General features: G+C 37.7%; 1 protein-coding gene across 5 annotated transcripts in view; it reads right to left on the bottom strand.

The window, feature by feature from the left end:
* MLIP (muscular LMNA interacting protein) overlaps positions 1-16,917 on the bottom strand; it is a 117,059-nt gene that overhangs the window by 17,350 nt on the left and 82,792 nt on the right. For all 5 annotated transcript variants that reach the window (XM_084283450.1, XM_084283449.1, XM_084283448.1 and 2 more), the window contains one exon: positions 15,003-15,128. In XM_084283450.1, coding sequence (XP_084139576.1) covers positions 15,003-15,128 — 126 coding nt within the window. The remainder of the gene's footprint in view (positions 1-15,002; positions 15,129-16,917) is intronic.

Genomic DNA, 16,917 nt, shown 5'->3' on the forward strand with positions numbered 1-16,917 from the left:
CACTTTCTACTGTGGGATAATTGAGTTCTGCAGCTCCTTGCAGGGATAACTTCACTAAAGGTGATGATAGGAGCTGGTTGCCAGGCAGGGTACCAGGCCAATACGGAAGACCTGAGGAATCATATGGAAGACATGAGAATCCTAACCTACACAAGAAATGGAGTAAGGCAGCAGAGGAGACAAGAACTTTCTAATCACACAGCTTAGTGTTATCTGCTTTGGATTAGTTCACATAACCCCACTGATGCATTTTGATTTAAGGAGTATTTAAATTTGTTTTCAAAATTTCATTTGTAATGGAAACAAAACAAATATTTCAGAATTTCCAGCAACACGAACATTTGAAATTTTCTCAGTATATTGACTGTGACCTATTTGTGAACTGACAGAAATCAAGTCATTGCTTAGCAATGACTTGAAGCATCCATTTGATGGATGCTTCCATGCCTCAGGAAGGAGGTCACTGCTCATTGAATCAGAACAGCTGAAGAACTTTAAACATCACTACTTTCAAATTCCAGGCAAAAGCGTGAAATTAAATGGATTTCAGAGCTGACTTTCCTCCATCACATTTACTTCCCAGACTAGATGCATAATTGAACAAGTCCTGTTCCCTGATTGACTTTCCAATGCAACAAAGATTTTTGACCTTAGATGCTTTAAATCCAAGCCCCAAACTTTGACTGAATCTTCATGAGTATATATGTGTAACTGTCAACAAACATATTAAAATTTGTATTAAGATCATATTTGCCCTAACTATGAAAATGATAGACACTCTTTACATATGGAGAAAAACAAAAAACAAACAAACAAACAAAAAGCAAGTATTATAACTTACAATTTATTATATATGATCTCTTTATCAAAGTTCAAAATTTTTTTTCAAACAAACAAACAAAAATAAAACACTAATGCCTTGATATTCATAACATCTCTGAAACACAGGTAAATACCATCTTCCTTATACCAAGTAAGTACATACTTACCAAAGTACATACTCACCAAAACTAATTTTATTATACTTTTTTTTAAACATAACTGGAAGTGGAGTTAATTAAGGCCATATTTCAGAGTATACATTATATCGATACCTGCAATAAAAGTTAAGTGAATTCTAATTGCACCAATTTTTCCTTTAAAATGTAAAGTTTCCAAAGGTTCATCAGCTTTTGATGTTTTTACTTTTTCTCAATGCCTCAGAAGAGTTATTTACAATCTGAAAAATCAGCAGGAAATTCTCTAGAAACATCTGTGTTCAGTGAGGTCTAAAATACAATTTTCTCTAAAGCTCTGAGTGTTTTGGAGTAGCTTCCATTTGTTATGTGTTTGTTTGTTTGTTTGCTTTTCCTTTTGTGTCTGTGTTTGAATCCACATGCTTTATGACTGGTCTTCACTGCCTTTGATTAAAAGTGTATAATTATCATTTGTTTACCCACTGAATCTTGTTTGATATTTTTCACACAAATTTACTTCTGTTCTTTTTATATTCTTGTATTGTTTTTATTACTATCTTACAAGAAAAGACATGGCCCCAGGTTGCAGTTCCCATTTGCAAAGTATTTATAGAGATTATTTTTAACATTCCCATTTTGCTGGTTTCAGATTCCTATGGATATGGAGTTGTATCCAGTCCCAAATTCAACCTTCGCTTAGGCTCTTAGCATCAGGAGCAGCCCCCAGGCTATGGCAAGTTTGTCCCCATCACCACAGGGCTTGTCATAGAATTAATTCCTTTCAAAAACCAACATTAGAAGCAGATGTTAAGAGTGTTGTGGTACTTGAGTTTCCTTCTCTTGTTGTCCTAAAATGTATTAATCCGAAGATACAGAAGGCTAAGATAAAGATTTCTCAGAAAACAGTTGCTAGCTAGGGCCAGATTTTCTCTTATATTTGATATTGTTGTATGTGTTAAAAATGTCTTCCTGAAATCTACTTTGCAGAAAACTATACACAATCATCCTAGAATGCCAGACATAAGTCCGAACTCAAGTTTGAAATTATGTGGAAACTTCTAGAAATTAAGACAAAGTATTATAATGCACATTTTGGTGTTTGAGAATGTTTTAGGCTAATCCAGCAGAGGCTGTCTGTGTAAACATGAAGGCAGAAAGAAACAGAAGCAGCTGTGTGTTCCAAGAGGAAGTCTGTACACTTCTAGGCACAGCATTCCCTGTGCAAATTTTGATTTCTAAGTATGGACAGGGCCTGCTGGGGTTTGATCCTACTGTGTTCATGAAAACAGTGTTTTTTCGTGTGTGTTTTCTAAATCAACAGACTTACACCGAAGAAATACCAGGCTTCTACCGTTAACAGCTTCCCCTACTGGAAATAAAGACGGACAGGCTTTCAAAATTACCTCACTGCCCTGGCCAAAAGGAGTGATGCAGAAATTGATTTTTTTTTCCCCTTTGGAAGAGCCGTCTCTGCAGGAGTGGGGAGTGGATAGCAGAACTCTTTCCAGAGACTAAGACATCTCCACATTAAGTGCATGCTGCTGTGGCTCCTGTTGAGCCTAAACTACCTCCCTGTTCTGTTGCTAATCTGATGGCTTCAAAGAAAGCAATTGATTACCAAGTTAAGATACTTCTAAAGTGCTTTAGTTTAAATGCTTTTCTTTGAAGATGTGCTGAGCAAGAACTCCAGAGGCATTTTCTGGAGACATTATCAAACTAAGTCCAAAGTAATAGAAATGTCACCTAAGCATGATATGATTAAAATGGCTCACTAAGCCCAAGGAATGCAATAAAAGAATATACAAAGGAGAGACAGCAATATAAAACATTAATACTTTCCCAGCTAGGAGGTCCAGTTTGTAGCAGAGCAATAATTAACTAGCTTGTTTGCTTCTGATTTTCTTTTCCTATACTAAAGCAATTGTTCTCAGCACAGATAGTAGAAGGATGATCAACCACAACACACTTAACACAAGTACAGATGTGGAAATTCAGCATTTAAATATCAAAGTTCAAAATAGAGAAAGAAATTCACTTCTGGAAATAAAAGCAGCTGGGATGATGTCTGGGAGAAAAGTGCTTTTCCATGGCAACCCTGAAAGGCTGCTGCATTCACAGAATGTCAATTCCCACTATGCAACTATTAATCAAATACAAACTCCAGTGAGTAGGAGATTGGATGGTGAAGTAAACACCACTGATTTCATTAAAAAAAAAAAAAAAAAAAAAAAATCCTTTTAAATATTCTGCTTACATGTGAGCCTGAAGACCTGAAAATGATTATGGAAGGCTGACCCTTCCAACATGACAATACTCAGTGATTTCAATAAAACTCCATTTAGGCCCAGGAAACGCAATGAAATTGGCTTGAGCCCAGACTCATATATTAAAGAAAATTAGTCCTCTGCAAGACTGGTCCTGTGACCTCTTCTCATGTGTCTGATAAGGTACAAAAATGGCCATTTTTTAACATTTCCCATGCCTCTTTAAAAAACATTTTCCTTCCAACCCATTTTCAAGACAGTGTTGCTAAACATTTAAACAACGGGGAGACTTTTGGAGAGACATACATGAACTGTGTACTCATCCCTTGCTGACAGAAACAGAAAAGGGAGTTTGAAAGTCAAGAGGTACAAAGAGGCAGTCTTTCATTATGAGAGCTGCATACCACAGACCCCATCCCCATCCCTGCCTTTTCACTAGGACAGTTCATTGCCTTCTACTTCAAAATGACTACCAGCACCCAAAATCTCTGCCCTGGGCTCTCCGCCCTGACAGATATTTATGGCAGTAGTGCCTTCATGTTCTTCTGAGCTTCTGCAGCTGACCTGATGGCTAGAAAAGAAACAAACATCTCTTTTCTCTTAACAGAGTAGATGGCTCAGGTAGAGCCTGCAGGAGAAGGGACTGGGGCTGATCCCCTTCAAAGGATCAACAATGGGAATTGACACCTGGAAAATGGAAGCTCATGTTCATCAAGCCACATGCTGTCCTGATTTCTTCCACCCAACACAGTCCTCTGTTAAAGGCTTAGGGACTGCCAGAGGAATCAAATTTTGAAATCATGGGTCTAAATGGCTCAGGCTCTCTGTCACTACAAGAGTTGCAGTCTCATGCACCTTTCAGAGCTATTTTATTCCAATGAAAGAGAAAAGGAACTTTATATATATCATATATATATAAAGATCAACTCATGTAACTATTTTATTCCAGAAGATACCATAACAGGACTCCTGTTTGCTTTAATTGGTCTTTTAAGTAAGAGAAAAAGACACAGTCACCCACAGTCCATCATAGTAGTATGTCCAGTGGTAACCGTGTCAAAGCTGTCACTTTTCAAGACCAAGGAGTGTAGAAATCCTGTCAGAGCTATCTTTCAGCTTCATCTGTGCAATTTCATCAGCTATAAAGATGCAGGTACATGGTGGGTCTTCAAACAAAAAGAGCTTGGTGCTGGGTCTAATCTGCCTGAACAACAGCACAGTACCCTTTCGGTACAGCATTTCAGATAGTCAGCTGCTATTATTTTACACCCTGAGACAACAAATGAAATGATACCGATTATAGGAGCTCACCATATCTACCCTCCCTCATACAAGTAGCAGAAGGTTATCATTCTGTTGTTGCTGTTTAGTTTAGTTTAGTTTGTTGTTTGTTCTTTTAATAAAAAAAATAAAAAATAAAAAAAATCTGAGCAAATATTTGTATAAGGTAATTTTCAAGTGAAAGTGCAGATGGAAATTATCAAGTCTACTCACCCTCACATCCTATCCATTGTCAATAGTATATTTACAACATATTTTAAATGTACGAAAGAATTCATTGCAGTGAACTTTGCCCTCTAGTGGAAGATGGAGCAAAATACAACACATTGCTAGCAATACAACTGCCTTCTTAGTACTCTTGGACGGTTCATTGAGATAAAACTTTAATTATGTTTACATACAGAAATTAGACTAATGTGTATATACATCTGGACACGCAGCATGTTTTTACTGGATGGCTGGAGTATCATGCAATCACAGAATATGCTGAGTTGGATGTGACCTACAAGGATCATGGTGTCCAAGTCATGGCAAGTCATGGCTCATATTATCCCTTAACCCAAAGGATGATGACTGGAAAGGGGGGACCCTAAGAAATCTGCAGATACGACAGTCCAGGTTTAGTAGAGAATAAAAATAAATTTCTTAAATATTTATGCCTTTTACATAACAGGTCTAATAAGTTTAAGTTTCAATAGCTGATACGCTGTCTACTGTGCTTAGTTTTCTATTACTATTTTTATTTCTATTATTATTACTATTTCTATTTCTATTTGTAACAAACTAAACTTTTTTTTTTTTTTTTTTTTTTTTTTTTTTTAATGAATAGCTCAAACCTTTGTGTGGTACAGGAGACAGGGTCACTGCATGTTTTTTATCTACATATATTGACTCATGTTAAAAATCAATCATGTGAATAACACCAAAATCAAACTTCCTTTGATCACCAAGGAACATTAATGCTGTAGACCAAAACAGAACCATTAAAAATATTTTTAAATGGTGAATAGTTCCTGCTTGTGTAAATACAAATCTGTTTCTATTAAACAAGTCCAATATTAAAATATGATTATTCTGTTTCCTAAAGCATTGGGCCACACCCACTTGGAGGGTGACATTAATTTAGAAATGCAATGCATTTTACTGAAGCTATTTACTAGCATATTTTATTTTCACTAATAATGGTTAACTTTATAGGTTCCCATGGGTTTTCACTAAATCTAAAAGCTAGGAACCTAATTCACTTACATAAGACGAATGATGATTGGAAGTTAATCAGAAGCCCAAATATGTGAACTTTTTTGCATGAATCCTCAGAGCAAGTCAGTGTTAGGGCCTCATCTAAAACACAGAACTCCCAGTTAACTTGCCAACAATAACATAACCATTCAAAATGTCACTGCTACAAAAAAAAAAAAAAAAAAAAAAAAAAAAAAAAAGTTAAATTAAAGGACCATCTGAGCTTTTCTTTAATAGAATATAGCACTCAGTGAATTATAGGCTATGGATGATTGGATGATGATGCTCAACCCTGGAAAGTTTCAGACTTAAAGAGAGCCCAAGTCCAACATGAAAATGAGAATATATAAATATATTTACTAATATAAAATAAAATAAGAGCTCTTTACAGATATACGAAGCTTACAGAAAAATTCTGTGATATACCTCTGCTAACACTCAGAAATGATCCAAGTATGGGAGACAGTTTATGATGTATGAAGAATGGGAGAAATCAAAGAGATGATGTAACTCTTGGATTTATATTGTACAGGAAGAACCTGTTGACATCAAAGTGGAGTGCCTACATTTATCAATTTGAAAAACTCACAAAGGTTGCTTGGAATGACAAAAATTAGTTGAGATAAAACTTGCAGATGAATAGGCCTTGTAATGATACCCTGTATGGGTAGAACGCAAATATACAGGCTGAACTATGACCTCTGCATTCAAAGGAAGAGTTTTGGGGTGCACAGTGCTATGAGAACTCAGAAACAGCAAAAATGTCCATATTTAATAAATTATTCAGCAAGAATATCCCTGTTTGATAAAACTACTAACTTGAAATTAACAACAACAACAACAACAAACAAACAACAATCTTCGTAGTCTTCAGACAACTCCCTGATTTATTCACCTTCCTATATAAATCTAAAACACTGAGTTTCTAGCAGTGTTTTCATTATCAACAGCTAACACCCATCTTCATTATAAAAATTGGCTTCAGCAGTCTCATGAACTGTTTGTTTGTTCATGTAAATGGCCTGCAATGCACCAGGACAGTTATTGAAAAATACTTGATGATAAAATCACTACTGCCTAAATAAACATGTCAGCCCAGCTTCGTAAAAATTAAAATAGAGAACAAAACCCAGCCTAGCAGATGTGAAAAGGTGGTTTTCCCAAGATGATTCAAAGACAGAATGGAAGGGTGTTGTTTTTTTTAATTACTATTGTTATTTTGTGTCCATCCCAATACATGAGTGAAATGGTAAATTTTACTATTAGTCCCACAGGGCAGTAGGGGATAACATGGGACATTCTTTATGTTGTCTATTAAACCAAATTCTGTTTATAATTAATGGGGATAGAAAGACATTTTCAGGTGCTTCCTTCAGATTCTAACTACTGACCAGCACATGTTTTCTGTGGAGATGCTACTTCTCTCCATAGCTGTCTCATCCCCAAGTGGGCCTTAAACTAGTCATGTGGATTTAACCTTTGTGTTCCCCTACTGAGGAAACCTTGGTGTAACCTAAAGAAACAACACTTAATGCCTGTGTTTTAAACTCTTGTACTCCAAATAAAGTGCACCATACATTTCAGAGTGAAATTATCTCTGCCAGAATGGAGGACTGAGTGTTTGCAGCCATATTCTCTGCTGGAAAAATAGGATATAGACAAGATGTATCTGAGTGGTCCAAACATCATGTCTTCTTTGGGCTTCCGTATCTGAAGCTTTTCTGACAGTAGGCTGGGGCTTTCTTGGGATATTATAAGGACCTCGTTCCAACAGCTGTTTGAAAATACCTCAGTTAAGATTTAGGGCACAGTATTTGGCCTTGTAAAGCTTATTAGGTAGCCCTGTCACCCACACACCTTGGTCTACTGACATTTTGTCTAATTCCTTCATTGCTGTTTCAGAGAAGATGGAAATGTCGGTAAGGGTGTGATTCCTGTTGTGCTGGCAAGAGACAACTGCTTGTCAGAATGATAGAAAAAGCTACGGGAAAAAGTTCATATTTCTCTCAAGTTAGTCTCCCTTCCCTCAGTCCCCAAGAATACAGATCATTACTTTGGTATGGGTAAATGTTAAAGGACTTGAGCATGAGGGATGACAGATTATATCTCCTTTAGAGAAACATCATAAATGAAGAGTGGAGGAGCCCTGTCCTAGCTGGTCTGGAGGAAGTAAACCCCAGCAGAAGTTCATTGAGGGAAGGAAAAGCAGTACTATCTCCAGGGACTGGAGACATGGGCTCTTCTGACAAGCATCTCCCAGACCACCCACTGGCACTGAATCCTGATCACCCAGCTAGATTTTGCCTAGATTTAAAGGCATAAAAGGCTGACAATACTCTTGAGTCACACCACACTTGACGCTCACCTTATTGTACAAAGAGTTGTGACAGTAAGGGCTATAAGGATTCTCATGAATATCACACATGATGGAGGACAAGTGGCTGAAAGGTTCAGGGTTTAAACAGTCAGAAAGGGAGACCCGCAGAGGATGCAAAGGGGACTTATTTGGAGGGATCATTTTAGTAGGATACAGAGGGTGTAGGAGAACAGTCTCCTATAGAGGATAAAAAAAAAAAAAAAAAAAAAAAAAAAAAAAAAAAAAAAGGTCAACGGATGCGGAAACTTAGATCAAAGGATGAAAAAAAAAAAAAAAAAAAAAAAGCTTTGGACAGAAAGCAAAGTGCTTAGACCCTGTTTACATTTCTTATGGCTTGATAATTAACTTGGAAAGATAAAGTACCTTCATGCCAATAAAATGGCTCGACACTAAGCACTTTTATCGGCATGTCCATGCCAACCAATACCTACAGACACACACACAGAGAAGTAAAACTGCTGCAGATATCCCATTAAAGCTGTTATGTTTATAATGGGGCCCAGCACATCGCCCTCCTGCAGTTCAGTTAATGTTAAGGTGACAGAAAAGGAAAGCCCAGAAGGATCTTGTGTTAAAATACAATGGACATGCTCTGGGGACGTTTTCTGAGAGCATGTTTTGGTAGTAAAACCAGCCTGAAAACAAATAAAAAAGATGCAAAAGAATGCTTGTATTATCTATATACTAACAGGAACACCTCAGGCTTTTTGACAAGTTTTTAACAAGCCTTTCCAGGCATTCAAAAGTTAATCTGGGGAAGATGCTCACACAACGGCATTCACTACTGAAAGCTATCAACAATAGTGGTTTTGGAAAAAATAAAAATAAAAACATATGTGCTGTTTGTATGTAAAGCAGATAAAAACCTTTTAAACAACTGATTTTTAAAAGGTTTGGGATAGATGCAGGAAGGTTACTCAGATTTTGGCACCAGTCTTATGCTTAGGTTTTGTCAAGGTCATCGACACAATACATCCTGAAGTCTCACCCATTTGGCTGGCTGAGTCTTCACCAGACTGTGCTGTTATTGTGCCTTTAAACTCCAAATCCAGAAAATTTGTGACAAGAAAATTAGCTCCAGCAGAAGCTAATGTATTGCCCAAATAAAAGAGTGAGCATGAGCAAACAATGGATCAGAGGCCTGGCAGCAATGAGAGTGGTTGGAGGTGACCAGGAAACCATCACTCAGCGTTGACCTTGCCTCCTGGTGCTCCTCTTCAGCATCACCGACTCTACTTCTGTTAATGATGTTTGGCAAACTGGCCTCACAGCTTCATGACAAATATAGGTAACACCTCTTCAGTGCAATCTTGCTCTTCTGTTGCCCAAAGTGCTTTATTTTTAATGATACATGAGTCTGTGCCCATGATTGTTCATTAGTATTTAGAAACATATGAATTGTCTAGCATTCATTATGAGCTGTTTTCACATTACTATGTAACAAAAAAAAACAGTTTTCCCAGACAAAAGAAAAGATTCAGTTTCTCCAGTTTTAAATTGAAACTTTTTTGAAGCCATCATGTCGGTGCTTCTCACAAATTATATCTACTTCTGGGATATTTTTTCTTTTATATTTTATCTCTTTTGAACAAATTTAAGATTACTTGCAAAATTCCTGAAACATTACTGAGATGTACCAGGCACAAGGAAAAATATGATTAATTTCTCATGGTAGGGAAATTACTACCTCCAGTAACAGCACCTAAATATGTGACTAATTTAATTATGTCAGCTTGAAACCACAGCAATATTAATCTCTGTCTATAACAAGCGTTTGACTTTGACATATCTACTGAATAGCACACTATTAGTTACATATTTTTCCTTATGAGGAAAAAAATAAATAGTCAATATAAGGTAATATGAGGAAATAAAGCACAACAAAACAAAACAAAAAGGACTTTTACTGGCTCACTAGAGTCATTCTATATACAGCATAACTAATACAGATAAAAAGAGCTAGCCATGAACTGTAACTCTACATGCTTTCCAGATGATCTTTACCTTCATAGAAATCTCTTTTTGTCTCTTGGTCTCGAAAAATAATGGCACATCATTTCAATATTTTTAACATGAAAGTTCATTCAAAGTAAAACTATGTATTATTTTATCACTTTGCACAATATCATTCAACATATGTAGAGCAATGTGAAATGAAGATTAATAATGAAAAGAAATATATGTTACTATGGATTATCTGCATGAAAACAGCTGTCTGCTAAAGCAAAAATTATTATTTTTGTTGAACAGGAAATACCTTTTTTCACATGAGAAGTTTTATCAATGAAGTGAAAAATAAACAAGCTATTCTCTGTCATGCAAAAAAACTGTTCAACAGAGGGAGGTGAAGCTGAAGGTCAGCAGTTACAGCTGACTGCATCGTTTTGTCTCAAACCCAATGTCACACACAGGGCTACTAGTACTCAGTGTCACACTGGCAGGCTGGCAGGGAGGGGCAGTATTGTGGAGGTCTAAGAAAAATCACAAGAGAGACATTAATAAATCTGATACTGTCTGGAACCTCAGCTAACCTGTGTCAACAAGGGTATTAGAATGAAAAGGAAAGAAAATGCAGATAGAAGGAACCATCTGCAGGCTGAACAACCCCAACTCCCTCAGCCTGTCCTCATAAGAGAGATGCTCCAGCCCTCTGATCATCCTTGTGGCCCTCCTCTGGACTCTCTCCAATACACTCATGTCTTTGTTGTGCTGAACACAGAACTCCAGGTGGTGTCTCACAAGAGAAGAGCAGAGGGGGACAATCGCCTCTCTCATCCTGCTGGCCACATTTCATTTGATGCAGCCCAGAATACGGTTGGTTTTCTGGGCTGCAAGCACACATTGTTCGGTGTCCTCATAAGCTACCAAACCTTTGGTTGGAGATAAACACTGCAATTTTCAAGCAGTTGTGTTGGCACTGAGCCCAGTTTCACAGGCAGTGCTGCAGCCCTGTCACTAGAAGCCATCAGGAGAGCTTTAGAGATACTGAAAGATTGTGAACATCCTCCTGAGGGCACCAAATTCTTCTCCACTCACAAGGAACTTATATCAGCACTATAAACCTACTCTGAGAGGCAATAGCTGAAATCACGACTGTATGCTGTGATGTTCAGCACTGTAGTATTTTCCCCAGATTTGGCTACTCTTGTATTATTATATTAGACCACCTCTAGAATCGTATAACCTTTTCTCACACAAACAAAATCAGTTTCTGTTAAGTCAATGAATCCATCTGAATAAAGGCCTAAGTGGTAATTTTTTCACAACAAAGATGTCTTAATATATATTTACTTATATTTCTTCATGTCCAAAGAAGAGCAACAAAGCTGGTAAAGGGTCTAGAGAGCAAGTCTTACAAGGAGTGGCTGAGGGAACTGGAGTTGTTTAGCCTGGAGAAAAGGAGGCTCAGGGGAGATAATATCACACTCTACAATTGCCTTAAAGGAAGTTATAGTGAGGTGGGGATAGGGCTCTTCTCCCAAGCAATAGGGCTCTTCTCCCAAGTGATAAGATGAGGGGAAATGGCTTCAAGTTGTGCCAGGGGAGGTTTAAGTTGGATATTAGGAAAAATTTCTTCACCAAAAGGGTTTGTGCAGCATTGGAACAGACTGCCCAGGAAGGTGATTGAGTCACCGTCACTGGAGGTCTTCAAGAAATGTGTAAATGTTAAACTTAGTAGCATGGTTTAGTGGTGAACTTGTCAGTGCTTGATTAAAGGTTGGACTTTATGGTCTTAGAGGTCTTTTTCAACCTGAATGATTCTGTGATTCTCTGATATATAAATATAAAAAATAATTTTGACTTGAAAAACCACATGTATTCATTTACCACATTTAATCATGCATCACACCCTCAGTCCTTCAGTAGTACAATCCTTAAGTAATTTATACCATACACACTTAGCAATTCAAGATCTGCAAAACATCATATATATATATATTATTGTTTTCCATATATACAATAGCTCTGAAAAGTTGCAGACCTGGGACTTTGTAGTTCTGTTTTCAAATCAGGTTAGCCATGCCTGGATACCTAGTGTCCAAAAACCGTTTCCCAAAATGACAGAAATTGATTGGTCTCCAAGATTATCTTCAAATGTTGGAAAGCATACAAGTAGGGCAATAACACCAGATCTGTCTTTGTCTACAGATACAAAGTTTGGTGATTGAGTCATTCCTTCATCAGTGAAACTGCAGGCTGCAGAATCAGTGCCCAGCCCTAATGAAGGGAGATCTGAACTGGTTGTTTTTGCAACAGTTGCCTGCTGAGATGTCCTAGGCCAAAAGTTCTTTAGCAGAAACTCCTGATCATCTCTCCTTTTCTCTCACCCCTGTGGAATGGCACCGTGCTTTTGGTATCAGAAGGCTTTCAGTAAGTTCCAGCATGAGAAGCTCACTGTAAACTCACCTGTCATCTCTGAAGTGAAGCGAATATTCACTGCAAACCTCAAAAGCTCAGAGACAAATCATAAATGTTTTATATTTTTTTTTCTTCTGCTTTCATAAGAAACAAAAATGGCATGAAAATCTCTGAGTCTGAACAAGAGGTTTACAGCCTAAAAAGACTGAAATGATTTCCTAACCCTGACCTCTCCTCCTTCGCTGTTCAGGCACATTATTCCCAAATGACAAATTTCTAATTGTTATTTAACTGAAGCAGCTGAGGTGCATTCATTAATCCATGGAGTCGTTAACATATGTGGATGGAAAGCAAAAATTTAAAACAAGCAAAAGTGTTCAAGACTGTGTCCATCCCCTAAGAGTGAATAGTGGGTAAAGATCCATGAAATGGCTGAGCCAGACTGACCACTCTCTGCTCCCAAGAGTGGTGGCCTTGTTTCCAACCCTTCCTTGTCCTTCCTGAGCTTGGAAGAACACTTTCCCAAGCTACCTCACTTGTTCATATAACCAGTCAGAAAAAATTCTCAACCCCCTTACCAACCATGCCAAGAGAAAACACTCTTTGGTTTGGGTTGTCGGTTTGTTTGATTGATTGTTTGTTTGTTTGTTTTTGCTGTGTTAATTTACTACCATGTTACAATGATGACTTAGAATCATAGAATCACAGAATTATTGATGTTGGAAAAGACCTCTAAGATCATCATGTCTAACTATTAACCTGGCACTGCCAAGTCCACCTAAATTTAGCTCCCAGGACACAGACCAAAGTGAGGGATTTGAGAAGAAGGAAACCTTTCTGTCAGGAGCAGGGAGGGAGCTGGAGGGGCAGATTTGCCTCTCTGGAGGGCAGTGAGCTGTCAGGGGGCTTGTCCCATCTGGGGAGACTTCCTTCTCTGCAAATATTATGACTTGTACCTTTAGGTCTTGACATGTAAATAAGATATTTGTATTGTTGGAATCAAAATAAGTTGATGAGATTCAAGGTTTAAAAAAAAAAAAAAAAAAAAAAAAAAACTAATTATTGCAGTTATTAAAAACCTTGCTACTTACATTACTTGGTATTTAAAGAGTAACTAGAAAATTTTTGGCATTATGTACAAAGATCTTCAGCACTCCAAAAGAGCTCTTACCACAAAGCCACCAAAAATCTTATTATTACTACAAACGAACCTTAAATGTTGGGTGTTTTATCTCCCACTTATTCCTGCTTATTCTGGCTGCAAATACAACCTGTAGTTAGAAGTGTGATTTTATATTTTACAGAAACTCTACATTCTATAGAAACTTATAGAAGAGGAAACATTCTGATTCCACCCATATATGTTGCTGAAACCCACTGATGCTAAAGATTAATCTTCCCCTGTTTATAATGCTGCAGTACTCCTGAGAAATGTCAGGATTGTCCTACAGCAAGTCAGTTATGAGGAGGGATATAAATAACTAAAATGAAAATCTTTAAAAATTTCAGTAACAAAATGAGAAAAAGAGGGCTGCCATTGCTGAATTCTCTCTCTAAGGTGACGGGAGAGGCACAGAAGTAAGAAAAATTCAATAAGTTTTTTAACTAAAAACTAATTTTAACTAATAATTATTTTATTCACATTGTGTCTGGCAAGAAGACTATTGTTTCATTTTACTACTTTACAGAGAGAAAATTCAGAGCATACTGGATAGTTTAATAATAAACTCCTACACAGACATTCAAATTATATTTGTGTTAAGGTTTAATTCACAATAATGCACACAAACACCAGTGCAAGAGAAAAGGCCAACAGAACCATTTATCTGTGATTACTCAGAGGTAATGTCTCATAGAAGTATGGAAATTTCAAGATGCATTTTTGCAAAGGGATCTTATGGCTTTATGCAGAGGTTGTGGGAGAAGAAAACACTTCTGTTGCCCCAAGGGCTGCCCTTTAGTACCCCCTCATGTGCAGTTCCCAAAGCTCTGGAGAGACCTGAATACAGACCTGGGGGACCTGCACATTGAAGAATTATATGGGAAGTCATTGGGGCTCCTCAGTAGTCTCCCTTGCGGAGAAAAGAGTGAACCTTGCTCAGTCCTTGCTGTCCTCAGTTCAGTTTGGAGAGGATTCAAGTCTAGACCCCAAATGAAACAAGCACATTCTTATGGATCCAATCCAGACACCTACTTTACAGGCTTGCACAGAATTTCTACTTTTTTTCTACTTTATTTTGTAATAATAGCCTTCCCTATGGATATCATTAAAAGGCATCCTCTTCAACTTATGTTTTCTCAGATCACCAAAAAGATGTCCCTGTTGAAAGCCTAGATGCCCCTGTCCAGCCTGGAGATACTCCTCCAGGAGCCAGGCACCTTGCAGTGAAGCATCTGCTCTGTATTTTCTTTACAATTAACCTTGAAAAACAAGAGACCTGAATGAAACAAGGATCTAAGTCCATTCCATCAGGTTTGCAGAAAACAGCTAAGACAACAAAATCCTTCAGAGTGAGAATTACTTACCTGCTCAATATCTTGATCACTGATTTCCTCAAGGTACTTTTTGAAAGGGTTGGGTTGATAGGGCTCCTCCTTTTGCTGTGCACTCTTTGCTTTCACCAGCACAGGACGAATGACACCAGGTTTTGTCTTGACAAAGTGATAGAAAAAATAATAAAATAAAATACTTCATATTATATGGAATATTTGTTAGACAAGTCAATTCCACTGAGGCTGTACTGACTAGATTATTTTTTTACATTTTATTAATAACATATTTCATCACCAGAATTATTCAGGTTTCATGCTACCTGGCCTACTTTAAATACAGACCACAGACAAAAATGGCAAGAGCTGCTCTTATGCACAGAACCTTATCACTGACATCTGTTTGTCACTGCCACAAAAATAGACACTGGGCTGTCAAACTATTGTCTGTAGGTTTTGCTGGCTATTTTGGCTGGCTGTTCAGCTGCATCTTGATAAGTTCATCAAGTCACAGTTTATGCACAGCCACACACCTGCTTTCGTGCTGCAAACTCCTACCTGGGCTCTTCAAAATGGTAACTGCAAAGCAAGGAAAAGTAATGTGTGATGCTGTTAACATACGCTCAGGTAGCAATATTTCAGGGGAAACTATTTCTGGGGAAAAATACCAGTGATTGTACACTGCATTTTCACAGTATCTTTAAGAGTTCACTTGGAAAAGTACAAGCTAAGAGAATTTAATCAGTATGGATGTGTGACACACCTCATTTCAGACAAATCTGATTATTTAGTCAAGAAAAGAATTCTTGGTTAACCATCAGCTAACCCAAAAAAAAAAAAAAAAAAAAAAAAAAAGACAATTAACTTGTCAATTTAGTATATCTGTGATTTACAGAATTCTTAAAGTCTGACGGGATGGATTATGGCATAAACAGGGGCTAGGGAATAATTTTAAAATAGAACTTGTTCAGTAAGCAAAGAAAAGGAGAAAAAATGTGCATTCTCTCTGGTATTTGGTACATACTGAAGTACTGTGAGGCTCTGTAATTGAATCTAAACTTCCAAATAACTCAGTTATATTCTTCCCTGTATGACTACACCATAGAAAACAGGGACTGGCACTACTGATGTAGATAACAGGACTGCTGCTGAGCTCCTTCTGTAGTTGCAGCCCAGAAAGGCTGCTTGCCCAGCTGGGACTGAGACATTAGGCATTGTCGCAGCCCCCCATCCTCAGCACCTAGCAGCATATAAAGATGCAGAGAAGAAGCTTCATTCACTAATAGATTTATTTATGAGATTAGCAAGTGTACATTTAGTAACACCTTGCTGCCTACTTTCAAGGGCAATACACTTATGTCTGGGGGAAAAAAAAAAAAAAAAAGAGAGATGCCTACAGAACAATTTAGGCATAGGACAAATGAGCTTACACATATCACATCCCAATTTATACAAAGGGAGTTGGAAAAAAAAATGACCTTATTCAGCATTAAGCAACCCAGCCATACATTCCTGCCTCTTTGCTTACACTGGCAGTAGGGCTTATGCACAACCATCTGGATGGAAACCTTTTTCTTTGCTAGCTGGGTGTTTGGTTGGATCAGCTATCTGCTCCGGCCACAGTCCAGCACTGCTTTCTCACCAGAGCTACACAACAAGACTCTAGAAGAAAAAGCAGCCTGGGAAGAGCTTGAGGAAGGTATCTCCTTGCTGTGTTGGTGTGAATGTTATTAGCACAAGCCCAGCAGCAAAAGTGAACCTGAAAATATAGTGGAAAATGTAAAGCTGATGCAACTGAAGTGTTTTGAACAGAACTATGAAACTAAGCTTAAAATGAGTCAGCTGAGATTGCTGGGTGTATCATGCAAGTATGGGTAACCTTGAAATAAAATCTGCAGGCATCCAGAAAGAATAGAGCAAGAGGGGTGACCGTGGGAGACAGAGGGTGCAA

This window comes from Netta rufina (assembly GCF_964035555.1).
Source record: "Netta rufina genome assembly, chromosome: 3".
Classification (NCBI taxonomy): domain Eukaryota; kingdom Metazoa; phylum Chordata; class Aves; order Anseriformes; family Anatidae; genus Netta; species Netta rufina.